A 24,425-nucleotide genomic window follows, 5' to 3' on the forward strand; every position below is an offset into this window, starting at 1 on the left:
GCCATGACATATTTTTAATACGACTGACTTTATATTAAATGTGAATTTAACATTGAAAGTTAATGTGATATAAATATTGCTACTAATCTTTTATTGTTCAGAAAGAGAGCAAATAACATTTAAATTATTAAAGATGATTTTCACTGACAGTGTAGATTTCAATCACTCTCAGAAACTCCCATTAAAATCACTGAAACTGTTAACACTGTGAAATCAATATCTTAATTATAGATTCGTGCACACATCTGCACTTTGTTGTTTCTGACGAGAGAATTCGCCAGAAAGAGGTATTCAGTCAGTGAGCGAGTGAAGGAAGCACCGACATTTCAGCGATGACTCGTCGGAACACCTCTGATTGGGCATTGCATTCAAAAGAATCGTGTGTGATTGGTTATAATGCGCAGCGCTGTAAAAACGCGTCTGTCTCTGGCTCAGCGCCAGCAAGCGATCACAGATCTGAATTTAACAGCTGATGATATGACTTGCTGAACGTACTCGCACCGTTGTGATTGTATTAAAATTAATAAAATTTTAATCGGCTATTTTTTGTCTTTTGGAAGCTGCATTCAACTTGACTCCCCTCTGTTATAAGCCACACACGTACAACAAACTAATGTCACAGTGGTATCGTGTACTGTAATCGAATGTAGCCCAAGTTATTAGCCTACCTGTTAAACAGTAGACAGCACACGCGGTGCTCATCTAATAAGGATCTCCATCACAAGCAAACAATAGCCTTTGCAGATTTGCTTTCAATTCAGTGCAGTTCCATATCCACGTTTTCAACGCTGCAGATGATCTTAAACGTTACGACTCTAAGTGAACCGCTTCAGACGCTCAGCGCGTGCAGCAGGGAACTGAACGACTCATTCAAACTGATTCATGAACCAATTCACTCGTTTGCCAATTGGTTTGATCAAGCCTTTGAACAGAATTGACTCAAAAGAATGAATCATAAGCGAATGGGCATCGCTCATTGCCCAGAGAAAAGTAGATGGTGCGTTTGGAATAAACTTAAGCATTTCTAACATTTATTGCATTAAAATAAAGTAACGAGAGGAGCGTCGCCCACAGTAACGAAGTAAAAGTACAGATTTTTCCCAAAAAATTTACTCAAGTAAGAGTATAAAGTACCCATCTTTAAATATACTCCGAAAAGTATTAGTTACCCAGAAAAATTACTCAAGTAAATGTAACGAAGTAAATGTAACTCGTTACTACCCACCTCTGCCATAGATTGAATTTTATTTGTATTATTATTATTCTAAATAAAAAATGTTTTATATGTCTTTGTCGTCAATTTAACGTGTCCTTTCTGAATAAAAAGAATTGTAAAAAAATCTTACTGAAAACACCTTTTGAATGATAGTGTATATAAACTATAGAAGATGTATTTGTTTATAATTAATCAAGTAATTGACAAGGAAATGCTAGCTATTAAACTTTAGCAATACAAACGAGTACTGCCCATTTTCCAAAAACGTTTAGAATGTAATTTCCGCCACAGAATGTCTCTAAACACAACACATTTCAGATGTGATGAAAATGGCACTACATGGAAATGTTAATGATTTTGATTACAAACAAAATGACAAAACTCTCCAATGATATGTGTATATCTGCTCTTGGTTGGAGTTTATTTAAAGAGAGTTTATTGAAGTCAAAGGGCTAAAAATGGCTATAAACACCCGTTGGCTATTTAGCACCTACACTACGGGACCTCAGAGCTCGGCTTGTATGTTCAGAAATTAATTATATTAGACAAGAGCAAATATAGGTCATGTGGAATTTGCAATGCAGACACTTTTCCTCTCTGTCTCTCTTCATATACATCTCTCTTAAAGAGAGATAGTTCACTCAAAAATACAAATTCTGTCACGACCTGCTCACCAAGATGACATTTCTATGGAAGCCTGTTTCTGCCACTGAATAAAAAGTAAAACAAGGTAAATGTGACTTTTTATCTCACAGTTCTGACACAACTGCGAGTTATAAAGTCAAAATTGAGAATTATAAAGTCAGAATTATGAGATATAAATTCGCAATTCTGATTTTATAACTTGCAATTTTGACTTAATAACTTCTCAACTTAAAAAGTTATCATCACAAAATATTTATTGCGAGTTATGAAGTCAGAGTTGCGAGATATGAACTAGCAATTGCGAGAAAAAACTCAGATTTGCGAGATTATATCACACAATTCTGAGAAAAAAAGTCAGAATTGTGAGATAAAAAGTCGCAGTTACCTTGTTTTATTATTATTATTTAGTGACGGAAACAGGCTTCCATACATTTCATACCAGACCATAAAACACGAAGAAAAAAAAAACATTGTTTTTTGTTCTAACATAAAAGTAGTAAAACTGTAGTAAAACAGTAAAACTGATTACAGTGATATCTATGCATCATTATGCGCTGATAGGCCTCACAAATGGCTTCAGAATTCATTCTAAAGCAGTTTACATCCTATTACGACTTCATTACTGCTTATGGATTGAGTATTGATATCAAATGTCATTGTTCCCTCATCGTTTTGTGTTTCATCAGCCCATGTACACATGCTCTCCTCTCAGCCTCAGGTGTTTGGGCACAGCTATTACTTTATCAGGCTGTTTTTTCCTGCTCATTCAAACGGCTCCCTGATGAACGGCGCCCCCGCGTTCTACAGAGAGAGATTTTAATTCGTATTATTATTAAAAGAATCACTCACTGCAATCTGTTGCAAAAACACCATCTGCTGGATCACTCGTAGGACCTCCGTTGCTTATTAGGCAGAATTAGACAATGATTTCCTCTCCTCTGCTTTGCATTGCTTCTCCCTCCTCTCTCAACTAGTTCAACTTAAGTTGTTTTATGGCACTTCGCAACGAGCTTTTCTGCTGCATTTCATTCCAGTGCTTAATTCCCAGATGTTGTGTGTTTTGGGATGAGCTCGGAGTGATTGGCAGAGGGGTTAACTCTTTAATGGCTTTGGAAGAGATGGTATTTTGTGCAGGAGTTCTTGTCTGTAGGTGTTGAGGCAGTACGACTGGCGGGAACAGGGGTTCGAATTAGGGCTGCACATCAAATCGCATGCAATATTTAATGATCGCTGATCGAGGTTTTTGTGCAGCTTGTCATTTTTCAGCGGCTCTGTGTAGTAAATGCTGCTCCATGTGAAAGCACGCATGTGATGGAGATTTACCGCTGGTTTCAGAACTGACTTTACTGACAAGATGCGCATTAAATATCACTTGCGACTTATCGTGCAGCCCTAGGTTGAATCTGGTCTTCCCTTCGTTTTCTATCTTGCACCGATTGTAGTATCAATTTAAAACACCCCTATGCTACACACTTTAACTGTTCTCTTAATCTATTTTATGATGTTTTTTTTTTTACAATATTTATTTAAAGAATATTTATAAGCACATTGTGATAGTATATATTGTTCCAACTTGAATTTGTCCTAATTTAATTAAAAAAAAAATTATTACAGTAATGTTGTCAAAGTAAACAGGCTCAAAATAACAACATTCAAAGACATTTAATGAGAAAATTTGTCATAAAATAATGTCTCAATACAATAAATATTAATAGTCTTTAAAAAAGGCTTTATTTTGCATACTGATTATAAATTCTATTTGTAATATTTTCTATATTTATATACGCATACACTACCATTCAAAAGTTTGAGGTTTTTAAAAAAATAAATTTTAAAATAAATAAATTGCTTCATTCAGAAAGGATGCATTAAATTGATTGAAAGTGACAGTAAAGACTTTTTACATTATTGCCAAAAGATTTTCATTTCAATTTGTTTCTTATTCAAAGAATTCTGAAAAATAGTATCCCTGTCTTTACCAAAATATTCTAAATTAATTTATACATAAAATTTATTTTTGAAGAATCCTGTGAGACTGAAGACTGGAGTAATGACTGCAGAAAATATATGAAAAAATGTTTGAATCAAATAATGTCTTTTTAAATTATAGCATTATATATTGTGATTCAAAACATTTTTAATAATATATTTGCATAGTACAAATCAAAAGTTTAATTTTAAAAGAGCAAGAGAAGCCTCTGATTTGTATTCTCCAGTCTTGTCTCTGTGATTACATGTGGAGTACTGGCTCTGTTTAGGGATCCAGACTGATTCAGTCTCCCTCTGTATCTCTCTGCTGTCCCCAGGCGGCAGCGAGTCGTCCTGGGATAAAGAGAAACTCCAGTCCCCCCCCTCCTCCAGAGCCCAGCATGGTCTGGCTCACGCCAGCCTCTCCGCTCAGCATGGCCTGTCAGGGTCTCATCTCTCTTCCCTACAGCAGAGTCATCTCCTGGCTAACCGTGAGTCATTCATTCATCACATCCACTCATTCACTCGATCACCAGCTCCAGGTGTATTGATTACACTCAGCTGTACACGTCGTGTTAGTCATTTATTCTTGGGGTCAGTGCATACTCCCGTTCGGGCTGCCCATTTAGACTGTTCTTCAAGTCACAGTGTAGTGTATTCATGACTAGCAAGTGTTTTTCATGTTTTTTTATTTTATTTTTTATTCCAAACACATTTTACTTTTGTAATGTGACATTTTTTGAGTGAAACTAAGAGGAAAACATTGATTTTATCCATTGGGATTTGACTGGTTGGTAAAATATGAGCTATGATATTAAATATTGTATTCCCTCACCTACAAAATCGTAGGTACATAACTATAAAAGAGAAGTTATTTGAAAAAAATAAAATAAATAAAAAGTATTATTTTGACACAGAAACATTCTGTATTGTATAAAGTGCTATATAAATACATAAGTAAATAAATCATAATAATTCTGTACTGGCTAATCAATCTTTAATAAATCAAAACATTAAGATTAAACATTAATGAGGGGGAATTTTGGAAATGTAAAAAAAAATAATGAATGTTTTCAAACATGTTTCTTGAACACCCCCCCCCCCCCTCTATCATTGGTCAGACAACCATGATAGTCCCGCCCCCAACTTTATTCCAGTGGTCGAGCCAGTGTTGCTGTGTCAGGCTAATGTGATTGTTTTTATAGAATATTTTAACATCACCTTTAAAATAGAAAAAAAGAGTCTTTAACTGCAGCACAGGCCGGTCAATTTTCCATCTGTTTCAAGCCACAAATATTTCGATCAAAAGAGGAAAAACAAGGATAAGTGCACAAACTGAAAGTCACACAGTATTTCAATCACTAAAACAGCAGGACCTTCTAAAACAGTGATATTATTAGATTGACCTTGATGAAGCATGTTATATATACAGGCAAGCAGATGAGTCCAGAATATGAATCAAACTTTGTGCAATGCATTCATGTTCATCGGCTTGTCTATTGTATGTTTTATTAATAATCTAAATGCTAAATTCAGTCCCATTAAACCATATTAAGCATGTTCTTTATACTGGTTTTCTATGGGAAAATGCTTAAGTTAACATGCTGTTTTAGTTTTGCCCTCCAGGTGGGCGTCGCTCTAAGGATGTGACATCATGTGAAAACAATACATTTATTTAATGTTCCCTTTAAATTTAAAGTGATGTAAACAAAAGTGATTAGTGCATGGCGGTTTACCAACCAAGTTCCGCATAAACAGTCTCTCCGTGTCTCTGTTGTGGTCTTTCAGGGCTGGACCTGCCGTTTATGATGATGCCCCACCCCCTGCTGCCCGTCAGTCTGCCGCCTGCCTCCGTTGCCATGGCGATGAACCAGATGAACCACCTGAACACCATCGCCAACATGGCCGCAGCTGCTCAGATGCACAGCCCCCTGTCCAGAGCAGGATCGTCCGTCATCAAGGTAACACACGCAGCCACAAAGTTGAGACTTCAGTGGCCAAACGCAGAGAAGCCATTCACTGGGGCTCTAATGTGCACTCAGATCTCTCAGCTAGAGTCAGCTCATTTTCACCGCGTGCACCGAGCATCAGTCACAGAACCGCAGATCCCCTCGGATCAGTGTTGGATACGAGCCGCTCCACGAGCCATTTAACACCTGAGAGAGAGCTGTATACCAAACCATCTTAATTTCTACAGGAGAGAGTTTGATTTGAAATACTCGGAGGAGGAATAACAGAATAAATGTTGTGCTGGGTCCGTGCGGAGTGCGTGTTAGGGAATATTAGATGCAGACTTTAAAGACAAACACTACTCTGTTATCTTACTGCCATGTTCCCCCTGAGAGGAGAGTGTGTGAGTCAATTTACAGTTGGAGGAGGACACTTGTGTGTTTCTCCGAGATGCAGAAACGGCCCGAGGTGTACAGTACACACACGCTTTTACATCAAAATTCACCGCCACACACAAACGCACCACTATAGCACTATATAACATACAGAATGAGTTTGGTTGATACCTCTGGAGATTGAATGGACTTTTTAGCTATGAATCAACTTTGTCCCAGATGTTTCTCCTCAAATTATTTTGGAAAAAATACATTACTGTAGAGAACGAATGAAAATGTAGTTATTGAAGAATGTGATGAGAGATTGCTGTCTAGAGTAAATATTGAAGAGATATTATTAAATGTATTTTATTTGTGATTTTTTTTTTTTTTTTTTGGAGTGTTGATGGAAACCTTAAATCACTTGTATTATCCTAAGAGTGTTATTTTAGCATCACTGATATATAATTAAAGTCTCAGTTAATATTTTGATTGCATTTTTTTTTTTACCTCATCTGTTTTCACTGTAGGTTTATAGTTTTAGTAAGTTTGTTGTGTTTTTGTCATTAATGATATTACTTTTTAATTAGTTTTAGTTTATTAGCATGTTAGTTATTTTTAGTACTTCTTCTTAAAGCAAAACTAGTACATTTTTATATTTTGTCTCAGTTAACATTTAATTTTTTTTCAAGCTACAATTATAAATATATATATATATATACTTTTTATGGTTTTGGTTTTAGTTTGGTTCATTTAAAACGGCAGGCCTGTTTGAGTCATTTGTAAAGAATATGTGAACTGAATCTTTGTGTGTGTGTGTGTTTAGGAGTGTGTACAGGACAGTCCGTCTCCTGCTCCGTCTCTGGAGGAAACCCCTCGTCCCGGATCACAGCCCTCTTCACACCCCAGCAGTAGTGTGTCCAGCTCCCCAAACCCACACACACAGAGTCCTGAACGCCTGGGTCAGTAAACACACACAATACTATTCACATTTAGCTTAAATATGTCTAATACCACTCACAGACTGATTGTTTTCTATAAATCCAATTATTATGACTACAGACTAATCCACCCACAAAAGAACATAACAGATATAACAAAACAGATATTAGTTTTTACAAATAACAAAATGCTCCCAGTGGTAGGCAATTAGATTGCTATCAGAATTACTTCACTTCTGGGACAACTGGATGCATGCTTTCTCTTGATGTGTGCAGTTTTGAACCCAACTGATGGAGAACTGCCAGAACGAGACACCGGCATCAATATGAAGAAAATCCTTAAAGAGAAAGGTTAGTTCCTCAACAGCAAACTAAAACACTGTCTACACCACAAAAGTGCAATCACATTCACAAACTTTTGTTTGCAAATGTGTAGCAATGCATCAAGCACCTTTTTCTCGCACCTTCTCATCCTTCGACTGAAATGACTCGATTTCACCTGTGAAATTTTGCAATACTGCAGTAAATGAACACTGTATCCTAACCAGGTGTAATGCAAATTTCCATTGTCAGATACCGTATTTTTCGGACTATAAGTCGCACCTGAGTATAAGCCGCAACAGTCCAAAAATACATCATGACGAGGAAAAAAGCATATATAAGTTGCACCGGACTATAAGTCGCATTTATTTAGACCCAAGCACCAAGAGAAAACATTACCGTCTTCAGCCGCGACTAAAAGTGCGACTTATAGTCCAGAAAATACGGTAATATCTCTGTCCTCATTGAACGTGAATATGCTTTACAAAGTAATCCACTCATTTGTGCGTGAAATGTCTATGGACATTTTACTAACAAATCGCGATTCACCAATAATGTGTTTTTTACTTCAATTTGATCTACATTTACTGAAAAATATAGAAACAACTGAAACCATATACACATAACAGTCACTTTGGGTGGTCATAATGAAGCTGAATTATTTCAACTTATATACATCTCAAATTCGGAAGTTTCCTGTGCCCATAAAAACAAATAATCACCACAGTTATTATTTTGTTGTAGGAACAATACAAAAACCCATGTGGAAGACATACCACTCAGATGTGAGATGCAGAGCACATTTTAAACAGCGTCTTCGTAAACACCGTAGTAAACACAGCCGACTCGTAGATGATGGCGGTTTAGCGCTGCCGAGTTTATTGACATCACGCATAACATTTGAATGCTCGTTTGTGAAATTTACACCACGCTGGTTTAGACTGGCAGTATATCAGCGTCACAACACTTCTGTTTTAATGAATGACTTAATTAGGAGCTTAACTGAACATGTATGAAGTTCATATTCACGGCGTGTGTGAGTAGATGAGTGTAAGAGAGCTGTTAGAGCAGCTAAGTGCGTAATTCATCAGTATAAGAAAATGTTTTTTTCTTTTTCTCTGACGCAATGATACATAGGTGTGTGTGTGTGAAAATCTTGAATGCTGTGGTGTGTGTGGGCAACCATTTCTGGAGCGTAACAGCAGGTGGCGGCCCCTAACGCGCATCACACACTGGGCTGCTGGGAGGAGACGATGCAAAGATGCCCCGAGGCTCTCTTAAAGAGATTCAGTGTGCACCTGGCCTCCGACCATATTTTATTAATAAGTCTGGAAAAAAATCCACCCTAAACACACACACACACAAATGCGTGAACACCGCGAACTGCTCTTGTTTTTAAAAGTGCAGCATGCCGCATTTAATGCAGGGTCGAGAACAGGATGCAGGACCCAGACAATTTAGGTCACTGACCGCACACACTCTCACACAATGACTCTTACATGTTCTTTATTTATCCAGGATAGTCCAAACTCACCATCACACATCTTCAAACACGTATCAGTAGACTTCATTCAATCTGAGCGACAGTTTAACCTACATACACACAGCAGTGGGCCGCTCTGAACACCTGAGAGGATTGACTTAGTAAAGATTGGCCATGATTATATCAAATATGTCTGCTCTAGTTTACTTCTGCAATGTGCTGTCCAATTGTATTACATGCTGCTATGAATTCTCTTCTGTTCTTGTTAGTGTGTCTATTCACCTGAGCATTACCAGTAAATATTTCCCCTTCATTTTTTATCTTCCTTCTCTACCTATTAATCTTTATTTTTGAATTTTTTAATGTTTGATTAATATATTTGACCCGGAACATACAGAAGGTGTTAAACTCTCAAATCAGAAAAGCTCATTTTTTATATTTTCTGCAGAAAGTGTGAGTGTGATGTTAGCTTGAGCTAAACTTGCTACAGCGATGTTTGGGTGTTCCGCCCCTACATGTGGCTTGGGTCTATGGGATTTTTCACATTTATAATTACCTGACAGGTGAAAGTCTAGTCACTCAGAAAAATAATGACACGTGTCTTCAAACAGCAGCATCATTTGAGGTTTTATTTATATTTGTAGAATAAATGGTGAGGGAACGTTTTATAAAGTACAGTTTGATACCTAAAATTTAAGTGTAATATCTCTTTATTTTGGTAAAAATTTTAAAGTAAAGAAAAAGTATGGTCACATTAGCAAAATGTCATTTTTAAACCAATCGGTTTTCTGTTTGAACACTTGAACCTGATGTGAAATCCATGCAGACAAATCCTCCGCCTTCACGCTAAAGTCCCAAACACATGGATTTTATTTAAAAGACAGGATTTAGTCTGTGAACCTTATTTTTATTTTTTTTAATTCTTCGCAACCTCAAATCTAAAGTTAACAACCTAAAGTTAAAAGATCAGGGACTCACAAACATAGATTACCCAGGGCCCATTTTCCCGAATCTTCACGAAAGGGCCATTGAATTTTAAACACTGTTTGGCCTCTGTGTGTGTGTCAGTGATGATAAACAAAGTGACGTGGTGGTACGTGGTGATGAATGGTGAAGCCCGGGGCCAGGAGCACTGTGTTTCAATGGGACTTTAGCGAGTGAACCCCCTCTCTAGCTCTCCATAAATCACTCGTTCTCTTTACCTCTCTTCCTCTCTTTCACTCAGGGCTGGTTGAATGCCAAAAGGAGCTGCTCTCACTGCAGGCAGGGTTTCTCCTTTCTTCCATTAAAGAGCAAAAGGAAGTTCTGATATTATTCTGTGTGGTTTTGGTTCATGTGCGAAGCATTTAGCACACACTAACATCAATCTTACAATCAGGCCACTGACTCTCACAGGCCTCTGAGAAAAGTGTGACCAAGCCATGCAGCGGGTATGGCCAATCTTTACTAAGTTAACTGAATCCCAAATTATCTTGTGAGCAGAAACCAAGCGACCAGAGCTGAGAAATTAATGTTTAGGAGGACAATTTAGTGCCATTCAAACTAAGATTGGCATAGTAACGTTTAATTTGAATTCTTGTTGGCTAGGATGATTCATTTACACCTTGATTAGGATGAAATATATGTCCATATTCTGAATCTCAGATTTAAATTGGACTAATTCACCAAAAAACATAACAGATCTGACAGTATCCTATACCAGTGTGTTTCTCATTGGTGTTTGTTTCTGAAATCACTTCATTGTAAACATAAAGTCTAGTCAAGTCTATACGTGTTGTATGATAGTGTGCTAATGTATTTGGCTTGAGCTGATGTGCAGCACTTTGGCTATAGAAGCACTTAGTGTATGTTCGTCTGTGCGAGAAGAAGCATGGGTAGGCCGAGACTTGCGCTCCGTAATTGCTCTGTCCAGTTTTCCACAGAGTAGATATGTAGCATCTGGTTACAATCAATGTTTCCCTCCGCTATTATGAAATTAGCTGCGCGGAAATGATTTGAAATGGCCTGTAATGATTTCTGATAGAAATGTGCGCCATTGTTTCGCCCTTTGAGATAAGCGTGCTGGTAAATAAGTCACAACAAACGAAACCATCGCTTTACCTCGTTCCAAGTCAGGGATCAGGCCTCAAACGGCAAGCGCTTGGCTTTTCGAGCCTCATATTTTTAATCTTCATTTTTGTTTGTTTATTCACAAGCTCCTCCTTCAGATATGTGCTAAGGGGACCATCCATGGGCTTTGAAGACCCTTTTTGATCATTAGGTTGATTGCTGTTCTAAGCGCGTTTGTGATGGTTTAATTAAACCAAGACCCTTTGCAGGGCCCCAGCGGCCCTCGAGAGCTCTCCGGCTGGAGGGTTTGAGGGTCTGCTTGCGGCGCGCAGCGTTTCTCTTTGTGTTAATGACGAGGAACAGATATTAAGCAAAGAAAATCAATGACACGTTGGAAAGAAAAAGTAAACTGTTACAGTTAGCAATTTGGGGCAAGGTTAGCACGGTTGAAAGTCACCCCACAAAAGCGACATTTTTGGACGAGAACACAAGTGATAAATGATGTGCGCTCTATCTCCTCCTCTCTCCCGCGCACACACACAGATGAAGGCAGAGAGGAGGAGAAGGGTGAGGACAGGTGCTTGTGTTCTGCTCTGGTTCTGAGGGAAGAGTTGGAACAGGTTTTTGTCTCTCAGGCTTGCGCGCTCTCCTGTGCGGTGTCACTATCGTATCCGAAGTAAAGTGCCCCGAGGCAGACAGAGATAGTCGTACCGATAAAAGAAAACAATACACGAGCCAGAATTAAATAATGCCAATTACCAGTTTACAGAGAAAACAAAGCCATGAACATATAGACATACGCAGGTCTCTACATCATACACATAAAAATGTGTCCTTTAGTTTATTGTGCTTTCTAATCAAATTGCCTTTTTAACCACTTAGCATTATGCTATGCTATAAGCTAAACCAAAGGCTAACTTTAAGAAGTTGCTGAATCTGAAATCACATACAGTTTAGTAGGTACTACATTTGTTCGTGCTTAGTATTTAAGTATGTAAAAAGTATGCAAGTACAAGCTTGCAAAGTAAAATTAGCTTCTAACATACTGTAGCTAAATTCTAATGTTAGTCGTTGTCAGTTGTTATCAGAGGAAGAGGATATTCTCATTGTATATAATATTGTACTGCGGGAAAAAATAAAATGAAAATAGTATACAACTCTGAAAACAAGATTTGAGAACCAGAAGCTACTTTATATGCTAGCATACTTGTAAAAGTTGACAGAATTTATATATTAGCCTCAACGCAAATACGCTAAAGGACTTTTCATTTCATGTGGCATTTCAAATCATTCCGATCTTTCGGACTGCATGAGTGAAACTTTCTCAGGCTCTCTTCATACCCTGAAACACGTTCATCTCGCAGGTTCATTCTTCCTGCACGCAGGTTAAGGGCTATGGTGTTGACCTAGTATTCCTCTCATTTTATATTCCACCTACTGCTCTTCACATGCTAATTGGGGGAGAAGGAAGCGCTCATTAAGGTTCATTTCATGTACACATATTCATTAGGCACAGGGCTGGAGTGTCAGGAAAACGCAGCCTGGCCTCTTTTCTAGTTTGTTTACTCTCCTGTTTATTTGCAGGTGAATTTGTTCGTTTAAATTGCCCTTTTCTGTAGTCTCCTGTAGACTTAAGTGAGAACGCGCCCAAATTAGTTCTCTTTGTTCTTAGTCTACGACGTTGTGCTCTAAAAAGGAGTTTTACACTTGGTGAAAGTTTGAGCGTGGGTGCCTGTGGATCTTAAAATCCTTAAAGTTTTGTTGCTACAGTGGCCTACTGATTTGTGACACACTGAGCAGTAGTTCTTACTTGGGAGACAGAGGTGGTTAAGTCAAGTTCATATTATTTCCTTAACCGCCAACTTCTTTCCCTTATACCATTGTTCAAAATAAGAAAAATTGGCCAAAAACTGAAAAAAAAAAAAAGATTTCATTTAATTTTCTATTTCTCCAATTTGTGATGTATTGTTTCTTGCTAGTTGGCTTTCCTACTATACTTGAAAACACTGCACTTTTCCAGTTTCAGAATATTCAAGCCACACAGGGCAAAGATCAATGCAGTGCCACTTTTATAGCTCTCACTACGCCAACTATTCTTTCATTTTACATTCCCAGCATCCTCTATCTTCCCGAGCAGCCCAGACGTGTTCTGCGGTCCAGCCTGCATATGGCTGTTAAAATGTAATATACACTAATACCCCCTCATTCACTTCCTCCTCCAACCTAGTACTGCTAGGGTTTTATTGTCCTGCTTTCATCTTTTTTTCTGTATACGTATGTATCGTGGGGGTTAACTAACGAACATTGGTCCTTTGCTTTGGTTGAGCTCATTAAGTGCTTTGTGCATTTCCTTTTGGGGGCCTGGTTTTAATGTAGCTTGTTATTCTCCGCTCTAGTGATTTAGGGGCCCCGTGGACCTCAAGTTTTGGAAGTGTAACCGCTGAGAATTATTTGAAGTTGAAGAACGAAATTAAGAGGTGATAGGGAGTGACTTGTGCGCTGTATCGCTTTCATTGACTTCCATTTACTCTGCCGGTAATATAGCTTGCGGTTTAGTGGTAGGAAGTTTTTGTGTTTTGTTTAATTTTTGTTATAGCACGTCAAACCAAACCATTTTTAAAGATGTGAAAATGTGAATGTTGCATAGGCTGCCACAAAGCTAAAGTGTTGTGAATGTTTTTAGTGTGTATTTATGTGCAGTAGTTGCTAATGATTTAGGTGGTTACTTACTAGTCTACTTAGCAAAAAAAGTTAGATTTTTCCATTGTCAATATCACAGATATTCTGTTATTTCTTTCTGTTGATCAGCGTGTCGAATTTGCATGGTCAACTTTAAATAAATAAATAAAATAAATAAATGTATGCATTTAGCAGATGCTTTTATCCAAAGTGACTTACATTGCATCCAGGCAAACAATTTGCCTGTACCACTTGAGCTACAGGAAAACTCAGATATGTGAAAACTTTAGATATGTGAAACTCTTAATTTGTATGGATTCTTGCTGGAATGAGCATCTGTACATGTGACTGCACCATTACTGTTATAAACAATACATTAGGTTCTTTATGAAACCCTGTATTTTCATATAAATTGCAGGTGATCGTGTAGATTGAGGACTGTACAGTAACATGCATCTCTGTGTATGTTTGTGAATCTGTGGGGTTGTTCATCTAGGAGTACTCCTCTGTGAGTTGGTTCTGATTGGACTGTGTCTCAAAGCTATAAATACCACCCAGGCGTTTGGATCCCATGCTTTAGGGCTCCCCCTGCGCCTCCTGTCAAACACTGCCATCTTGTTGGGAATAAATGTCTAACTGGCAGAGGGGCGATCTGTCTCTCTCAAGCTTTTTTCTCTAGTGGGCTAATGCTCCATCAGAGTCTGTGTGGCATCAGCTTCGCCGGGAAGGTCTGATCTCCTCTTGTTTTCCCCATTTTCTTTATCTCACTGTTTTCCCTCAGTTTTTTACTTTTGGTTAATTCTCCTGCATTTTCTCTTAATTACGAATACAAACTCCTCTAACCATTGCCACCCAAAAAATTTTCCTAGAGGTGCAAACTGTTCAGAACAAGTGTTACGTGATCACTCAACCTCTTTTTAATTCTAAAATGTGCACTTACATGTATATATAATTACATTGATGATAACTTGAGATTTACAATAATAAAAATAATAATTAAAACATCCTGACATTTTACAGTAATAAAATGTAGGGCGAAAATATGCTGACATTATATTAACATCATAACAAAGTCTTAAATGATCCTAAAAAGATTGTTTTGGTTTTTAAAAATATCTTCTTTTTTTATTTAGGGGTGCAATTTGACCTTGAGACACCTAAACAGCCTTCATCCTGACCTGATTTAATCAAAACAAAGTCAGCATCTACAACTTTTAGCTCAGACTGCAGCATTATATACACTTGTCATTAATTTCTTCTTTCATGTCATTATTAATATAGTGTTAAAAAAGGACCTCACAGTTCAAAACAAGCTTAAATAATTAGCTGTTGCCCATCTTTTAACATTTACTCTGGCAATTATGGTGATTAGTTGTGTGCCTTGATCTTCATATGTAAATCTTTGTGTAAACAAACCTATATAAGTGTGTGCGCGATCGTGTACATGTACCTGACAAAAACACTGTGCCGTAGACACACACACTAAATTACCCCCTAATTGGATCCCTGTGAATATTCAAGAGACGTCCCCTCCAACACATGTACAAAATAAAAACTAACAAATATGTGGGGGCAAGAAAAGCACATTGGGGTTAAAGGCGCTGAGGGAGATGGCCTTCTTTCTCTCGTTCCTGTCCCCGGCATCTGTTCATCCATATGGAACGGGGGGCAGAATCCGCTGTCTCTGGGAAGGCTGACATTATCTCAAGCAACTCGCTGAGAGAAAAGCATCTTTTGAAGAAAAGTTAGAGGAAGAGACATGAGGAGAAAGCATTTTCAAATTTGATAAGGTTCTCATACATTTGAGAGCATAAGGCTAGTCAAAGCACTAACTACATTTGAAAAGAATTAACCAATAACCAATTAGAAAATTGTTGTTATTTAATTTTAATGATATATTAATATTTTTATAATTAAAATGAGAGAGAAAAAAAAACTTTCCAACTGTTGTAAATCTCTTAAAACAAAGCTTTGCCCCATTTCTTTTTTTTTTCTTTCTATTTCTTTTTGCTTTTCTCTGGAGGCCATGGTGGTGTTTGAGTTTCTTTGTTTGAAACCGGCAAGAAAGCTTTTGCTAGAAACTTCATATTGTCTTATTTTTAGTGGACAGCAAATAAAAGGTCTGATAAATGAATTATTGATTGCAGCGGTCAGTTAAAAGAAAAAAGCACTTCAGCTTCTTTTTGTTAGTTTATTTATTTATCTGTTTGTTCACTTTGTACTCTCGGCTGGTGCTGTTTTGTAGGGTTGAATGGATGGATGTGTTTTGTTCCGTGGGTCAGGGGTGTTTTTGCGTGTGTGTGTGTGTGTGTGTTACAGTACTTGCATCTTGTAAAAATGTTTACATTTGCAAAAAATGATTCCGTATTGTCTTCTTCCTAGGAACGAAAATAAATTTTTATCAAACAAGCATACAAACAAACAGATCCCATTGTGCTTGGCCTAACACACACACACACACACACACTCTCACGGTATCATTACTCGTGCACATTACAGTGAGAGGAGACAGAACGGGGGCACTTTGTAAATGTCATGGGCCGAGGGCTCTTCCACCCTCTTTGCTGGATGGAATAAAATGAATTGAAGTGAACACTATCAGCAGCCGCAGCAAGATAAATCTGTCGTTTAAAAGGGACTTGCAATTAGGTGTGCAGGGGCCAGCAGGAGGGCAGGGCTTTCAAGAGCCTGCTGCCATTAACCTCCTTTCTACTGCCGCATTGACCTGGGAAGTGTAGTCTTTAGTTCCCAAAGCCTGAATTTGAATCATCCACTCACCAAAAAAGAACTACAAAGAGGATGATGCTAATATATGACCTGTTCGTGAAACGGCGTTGAAAGCCCGATTTACTCCTGTGAAGTGACATTTCTGAGTAAAACAGAATTTAGGGTGGGAATTTGAATCATTTAAGAGACTTGAATCTTTTGAATCAATTCAAGATTTGTTTCCTGATTCATTCTGCAGGTTACACTGTTATGCCAGTAGGTGGTCACAAGTGATTTACAAATGTCTTTATTTTACACAGTCACTGAATCATCTGTTTAACAGATTTGTTATAAACAAATAAATATAGTAAGGCTGTCAATCGATTAAAATATTTAATTGCGATTAATCGCATGATCGCCATGAGTTAACTCGTGATTAATTTCAACTTAATTGCACATTTTTATTTGTTAATGAATACTTTTTACTCTACTTTTGAATACTTTTTATACTCTAATCATCACGGGCATGGACAAACATGGATGTTTTATGCAGATGTGCGTATGTTTATTGTTAGTGAGAACATAGTCAACAGTACCAGTGAGTCGCAGAAATTAAATAAGGTTTGTCAGTGGAGCAGCTAGATTTGTTGCTAGGTACTTAAAAAACTAAATCAACAATTGTTGCTAAAGGGGACTGGCAACACTGTGCATCTCCATTTCTCCAACTACTGGCTAGACAATGGGTCAAACAGAAAATGTGCACGGTGTTAATCGCGTGTTAAAAAAACTTTGTGCCGTTAAAATGAGTTTGCGTTAGCTTTCTTAATTTTGACAGCCCTAATATATTTATATAAATAGAGAGAGAGAGAGAGAGAGCTGTGCAATAATAAATTTTACATTTTGATACATGATATAAACAATCATGCAGCTCAGATTTACCATATAAGCATACTGCTTTTCAAGAATGATGAATGCAAGTAAAGTTGGATTTACTATATATCCAACAAATGACACATAGAAAGTAGGCAAAGCAGGTTTCAATTAAGTTTTTTAGATCAATTTAATTGGACAAGTATATATCAGATATTTTTGCACATTAATAATCCATGCACTTCCTTTCTCTACTTGTTGTGCATGAAACTCATGAGTTAAATCGCTCGTATTGTTCAGACTTAAAAGACTGGGGAAAATATTAGTTTTAAAGGAACAAAAAGACAATATATTGAAATTTATTTTGAAACGAAAGCCATTTTAGAGGTGAAGAAGCTATGTTTTAGTGAAAGATTATGAAGACATTTTTCTTCGGAATAATGTGCAGAGATGAACCGTACACATTAAGACAAAAACGTACGATTAAAATGTTCCAGCTGAATGTAGGAAACAGACGCTTAGCCCCTGGTGCGCTTTTAAACATTTCTGCGGTCTTCACCTCCAGCTTTATCTCACAGTTCACCTCACACCTCTCTCTCCAGCGTCCCCTTCTGCTCGCCCCTTTTCTCACCCTATCCTTCTTGCTCTCGCGCGTTTTCCTCTTCACACTCTATCTGCGTGACCTTCATCTGCTCGCCACTTTCAGCCGGCACCAAAAACTTAATCACACACTGTCAAGCTGTAAGGAGAAGAGGAGGAGGGCGAATTCTTCCCCTCTTTCTCTCGGCTCCTCTCTTCTTTAATGCCCTTTGCAGTGGCGAGGAAAGAAGGGGGAAAATTTATGGCTGGTGGGACAGGTGGGGTATGAACAATGGGCAGAAAGGAGTGCAGGGTTATCTGGTGGGGTGCAGGAGAGCGCGCGGCGGGAAAATCGATGTGACCCGTGATACACTGTCATCACAATTCCCACCCCAGCCATCCTATTTGTCTTGCGTAGGGAGCCCTGGACGGGCCGTGTCAACGTGCGTGGAGAGAGGCCCCGTACAGATTAGCCGGGGTGAATCATGACCGCTCACGGTCTTTCTTATTCAGCCCCAGTTCTATCTGTTATTGCTGCTGCAGTGGGGCTAGAGTTTGTGGCCTTGCACTGTGGGTGGGAGGGGTTGCCTATGGGAATTTTGTGGGTAAAATATGGATTGTATGTGTGAAAGTATGAGATTAACTGCTATACGGAGGTTTGGACATAGCATCTTTCTGTTTCTTCGGAAATACACTGTGAAGTGCTCACTCGCTTTATCTTCTGCCAGCTGAGTGATATTCGGTAAACTCCCGCTTTGATTATAGACAGTTCATCCTCTGTGAAACAAATTTGGAGGCTGTATGAAACTCACTACAAGGTGATGAATTTCATTTCTAGAAAATACTTTTTCTATTTTTTCCAGTTTGTTCCGCAGAGACTAAGTGAGCAATTTGTAGGTTATTATTTATTTATTTTTGTAAATGTGGGACTGTTAAAAATTAGTCTGTGTTTGATTGTCCTGAACAGCCTGATACAGTAACAGCTCAACCAATAGGGTGAGGCTGGGGGTGGAGCTATCTGGTAGATGGGGTGTTTGGAAAACATGTTTCTATCTTTTCAATTCTGCTTGGTGACACGGAAATTACACAATTTACTTTTAAGAATCTTATTAACTTAGTTTAATTTGATTTTGCTGTAGTTGTCAACTGATATTTTGATATATAAATGTTAATATCGATAGTGTTAGACAAAGAAAGTAAACGGTATATGTTTTAGATATTTTAGATGTTTTATAGAGTTTGCCTTTCTACTTGGTCTTATGAGTTCCAGTGCACACAGATTTACCAAATTTCTGTAGCTTACCTTTTTAGTCATGTTTCTAACAATTTCTTTATTTATGAAAAAAAAATTATATAATAGGATTATAGAATCAAAAGGTAAATCTAAACCGTCCAAACAATAAATGTTTATTTTGTTTTTTATATTGATTCATTTTCATTTATTAATGATGTCAAATGAAAAATTCTATTTGCAACATGTGTTATATGTCTTTATTTATTGATGGCTATCAATAAAATTCTACATTGGCCAACCACTATTTTACGCAGAAAAAAAGAAAAAGAAGAAGAAAGAAAGAAGAAGAAGAAGAAGAAAATAAACTTCTGGTGCTAAATTGAATAATATTAAATTACTTAAAATGTATTAATAAATGCTTTAACAGCTTATACAAATGTAAAAAGTCCCATCCATTAACATGTTAACTTTCTAGAAATACTGGCATGACTATTCACAACATATGTTCTGTTTTGTGTTTTGTCAGATGAGGCTCAGTTAGCTTTGCCCATACAGAAGCAAGGGTTCGAGAAGCTTCCTCTGGGCACCCAGACTCTTCCTCCAGGCTTCCCCGCTCCCTTCCTGTTTGCAGATGGCCTCTCTTCCGTGGAGACATTGCTCACTAACATCCAGGTACATGCAGTGTGTGTTTTATGTATATTTGTTAGAAATAGTTCAATAAAAAATAGAAAAAAAAAAATCAGTTTATGTATTTATACTCATGTTAGAATCATATGTTGACATAATTTTAAGTGGAAGTTTGCAGAGGCCCCCTGATTAAGAAGCAGTGCTTTAAAGTAACTGGTGAAGTTTATTTGTATATTAAAATCGAGTGTGTCTTGTGTTGTGTTGGCGGCTCAGGGGCTGCTGAAGGTGGCTGTGGATAATGCCCGTGTGCAGGAGAAACAGGTGCAACAGGAACGCAAGGAGTTAAAGATGGAGCTGTACAGAGAAAGAGAGATGAGAGAGAGTCTGGAGAGACAACTCACCTCTGAACTGCACAGCCGAGGTATGTACACACACTGTTAAACCTAAACGACGCTACAGTGGATCATAATTGAACTTGCTATTATAATAGTTATATTTTAAGTCCAGGGTTGATGTGTGTGTGTTGATTTATCAGTACCTTTAGAAATATTGTGTTTCTTTTTTAAATGATTTTAAATGAGGCCTTATCCAGTAATCGCAAATTACTGGAAAAGTGATGGAAATTCTTTAGTCATAATGTGTATGAAACTTTCCTGCCCTCTATTTTTTGTTTTTAGTAAACACATTAACGCATGACGAACTCTCAGAAAAACCTCAGAGTGTGCGCCGCCAATTCCCTCCCAAACCGTGTCACCAGTGGATTTACTGCCAATTCAACTCGAGCCGTTTGCGCCAAGAAATTAAGCCAATTATTCAGCTGGATAACAACTCTGACAATATGTACAAACACCTCAATAATTTATTAGCCATGGCTGTTACAGCATTTCATGTTCTTTTAATGCGCACTGTTATATGGTGGATAATTTGGCCAATCAAAGGCAAGTAATTAGAGGTGTGAGGAGGAAAGGACATACATTTAACACTGCAAGCGAGCGAACGTGCCGTGAGCTTGTTTTAAGATCTTCTGCCAGACTCCGAGTGTTTCAAAAGGCCGTTAATTGCTGTGAATCCACATATACACAGAGTTGATTATGTTTGCACATATTCAGAGAAAACACTGTGCTGTGTGAACACGATGTGTTGGCGTTAGCTGTGTACAGCTGTTGTGTTGGCCCATAAATGCACATTGTTAGGTTGAATTATTTTTTTTTTATTAGTCGTGCTACAACGATTGCTTGTTCTTACAGTCTCTGAACCCTGAATACGAATGCCCTAGCAAACACCGCTAACTACGCCACATTTCGGTAAAGTTGATTAATCCGAGCATCTAAAAAACCTAGCATTTTTACATATCCTTTTTGAAAGCTGTTGCACGTAGCGCACCATATGTTTTTGTTTTGCTAGTGCTAATGAGCACTTTCAAGTCTCTAATGTGTGAACACGAGTCTTGTGTTTTCAGACACCATGCTGAAGGAGAGAAGTGTTTTACGTTTGAATGTTTGTTCAGACGTCTTTCTTCTCGCCCTCAGCCACTATTCAGAAGCGTCTGAAGAAGGAAAAGAAGGCGAAGAGGAAACTGCAGGAGGCTCTGGAGTTTGAGTCTAAGAGGAGAGAGCAGGTGGAACATGCGCTCAAACAGGCCACATCTCCTGAGAGTCTCCGCATGAGTCTCAACGGTGGGGCTCTGCTCGGACACACACAACACTGGGCCCGTCCCAATACCCACACTTTTCATTTGACCACTTGTCTACTGACATGACACATTTCCTGTAGTTGGCCCAAGCGTTCAAGTGGTTTTGAAGACTGCAAGTGTGCAGAACTTTTGATCACCAGATGGGGCAGACATAATAGTGTTAAGTCCTACTGAAGTTTCCTAACACATTTAGATTTTCAATATTTTGCACTTACAATAAAGCAAATGTGGTACTTTTAATTAAGAGAAAAAAAAACTTTTGCTAACATTTTACAAATACACATACACCTCTCTGCAACCTTTTTAAAACACATGAGTTTTTATGATAATGGAATACAATGAGCTGCAAATACCACTTTGATGCAAACTTTGAGATTTTAGACCAGGAACAGTCTTATGCACCTACAAGTGGCCAAGACTGCAAGTGTGATATTGGGACAAGCCAACCAATAAATGGAATCTTGTTGGTCCAAAATTCTGCTTAATTTAATTATGAGATCACCAGTAACTTTACCAGTGAAAAGCGAAACCATACTCATGCCGACAGACCTGGATTGGCACATAACAGAATGGTTAAGCAACCAGGAATGTTTTGCCCACTGGTGGGAAAGCAGCTTATGATATTCGATTCCATAGAAGCCAAAACCAAATGCGTAATTGTTGAACTCCAGGTGAAATCCATACTACACTTAACCTTGAAGAGAGCTCCACCAATCAGAGTAGTCAATGGAAATGAGCTCCATGCTTAGCAGCGACATCCACTCTAATAAAGCATTTCCAAAGTTAACGTCAAATATATTGTATTAAATTAATGACTTACATTCAGTGGTTTAATATTGTACAGCTGTTTGTGATGGTTTTCTTTTTCATATTTTCTTATACCACTTTCTGGTTCGAATCAAAGAGTATTGAGATTCTCTTAACTTTTTTATTTAGTTTAAGGCTTATAACAGTTTCTTTGAGGATAATATGTGTAAAGAAATTAATTGGAAAACACATCAAGAATACGTAAAATGTGGGCAGTGGATTTTACGCTTTCGCAGCCAAATATAACATATATTTAAGATTGTGTTGCATTTTTAGTTTTGTTGACATAACATTGGAAACTCGTCACATCGCGCATTGTTTGGACATGTACATACAAGGTTTCCCTTTACAGTCTTTAAAGTAATCTCTTTAAATATCTGATTGTTCAGAACTTCCCTCAGTTTGTCCATTAATATTTCGTTCAACCTTCTGTTCATTCTCCTATTTTTTTAGTCAGTGCTGATATTGGTATTTCCGTCTAGGTCATAACTATTAGCAATGCATTAGCATCATAATCTCAGCTGAGGAAATGGAGTCTGATGTTTATCATAAACGCTCTTAATACACACTTATCAAGGCCAAACCATTTTCCTAATCGCTTGCTGTTGTTTTGATTACACTTGTTTAATTGTGAATATCTTAACAGAAGCAGAATTTGAATAGGGGGTAAAAAAAAAAACAGGTACATTTGCAAGACATCTGCAAGTATTTTCATGAGTGCTGGAGCAATTATTAGGCCAAGGCTGATTAGACGCGAATTCATTATGAGAAATGCACTTTGTTTTTGCCTTTCATCTGAAGGGAATGCTAGAAAAAGATCCATATTGTGAAAGTCTGCTGTTACGTCACATCTCTCCTCAGATAAAGCCACTTCCTCTTTGGTTTATCTGTGCAACACAGCCTTTGTTGTGGAGATTTTCCAAGTGCAATGCAACTCAAGCGAGCTAGGCAGACAACGTGAATTGAAAAATATTAATGTGTAATAAAACTCACTATTGTTCAAAAGTTTGGGTCAGTACGTTTTTGATAATGAAGTTTCTGATACTAACCAAGGCTGCTTTTATTTGTTGGAATATAACGTAAAAACAGTAATATCGTGCTGATAGTTTGGTATCATAGGGATGGTAATGTACCGAGAGGTCTAATTGTGTGACATATTTGATTGTAGAGGCAGTGATACCAGAGGTGAAGTCTGAACATAATGGCAGCCAGCAGGAGAACTCAGCTGTACAAGGTAAGAATTTACAAGACCTGACATCATATGGTCAATAGTCTGTATTTGAATGAAAGGTAAAAATGGCTGCAGTTGAGAAGATGCAGCCAGCCATGTGCTGTACATATGGTCCAGAGGCCCCCTCTCTCCTGGGGCCGAACCCCAGCAAAACTACTAGAGTAAATCCCTGAACTTGCCTTACATCTCATTGGGACCCTTTGAAGATGTCCAACTCTTTCAAGAGTGAGATTACAAACTGATGTTTTCATCTGCCTTTCACGCTTCCGTTCCCCGAGATCTATTTGCGCTTTACAGCTCTTCTGCACACACTCATACAGTATCATTCTTATCCCTGTTCCATCTGTCTTTCCCCCTTCCCTCCAAGCTAGCCTCCCAAATCTGGCCAAAAGTTGTGTTTGATAAATGGGACCTATTATCAACACGTCTGACGGCGAATTAAAGACCCGCTGCCGTACATCTTATTGAAATGTGGGGCTGGGGGAAGGTGAATAAATACATATGTTTACAGAAGATGCAGTGGAAATGGGCTCCAAAGTGCTCCGCTGAAAATGAGAGAAATGTTTTTTCCCCCTATATAGCCAATTTCACAGTCTGCAAATAAAGAGACGTCCATTTTTCTTCTGGTTTTGACAGCGGTGCTGTAACAGAGCCCTGCTGAAGCTTTGCAGGGTAGATATCACCAGTTGTTTTTCTTCTTTGGGGCGGCACCAAGGTTCATTCGCAGTGTAAAGGGGTCATCGGCGGGTGACTGTAGGTTTCTAGGGTTGAATCAGACACAACTACACACTAAATCTGTTGCACATCTCGTGTTTCAAAGTCTGTAACTTTCAAAACCTGCAGATCAAAGACACACAGCCTTAGACCATACCGAGAAATACATCAATTGTTATTTTGTAGGCCGACATCTGGAGACGGAATAGAGCATGCTGTTGTCAAACCTTATGAGACATCAAGTAACTCATGACTTGAGAAAAAAAAATTTGCTTTTGAGATGTTTTACAACCATTAAGTGATGATCATATACAATCACATTTGCTAAAAAATGTACA

General features: G+C 38.0%; 1 protein-coding gene across 2 annotated transcripts in view; it reads left to right on the forward strand.

Annotated features, from left to right (window-relative positions):
- LOC113038169 (dachshund homolog 2-like) overlaps positions 1-24,425 on the forward strand; it is a 136,949-nt gene that overhangs the window by 107,015 nt on the left and 5,509 nt on the right. The window contains exons 4-11 of one of the 2 annotated variants that reach the window (XM_026195402.1): positions 4,168-4,320; positions 5,618-5,790; positions 6,980-7,115; positions 7,371-7,445; positions 19,542-19,687; positions 19,907-20,063; positions 21,172-21,318; positions 23,311-23,376. In XM_026195402.1, coding sequence (XP_026051187.1) covers positions 4,168-4,320; positions 5,618-5,790; positions 6,980-7,115; positions 7,371-7,445; positions 19,542-19,687; positions 19,907-20,063; positions 21,172-21,318; positions 23,311-23,376 — 1,053 coding nt within the window. The remainder of the gene's footprint in view (positions 1-4,167; positions 4,321-5,617; positions 5,791-6,979; positions 7,116-7,370; positions 7,446-19,541; positions 19,688-19,906; positions 20,064-21,171; positions 21,319-23,310; positions 23,377-24,425) is intronic. The other variant, XM_026195403.1, reaches the window with a different exon arrangement.

This window comes from Carassius auratus, chromosome 21 (assembly GCF_003368295.1).
Source record: "Carassius auratus strain Wakin chromosome 21, ASM336829v1, whole genome shotgun sequence".
Lineage (NCBI taxonomy): Eukaryota > Metazoa > Chordata > Actinopteri > Cypriniformes > Cyprinidae > Carassius > Carassius auratus.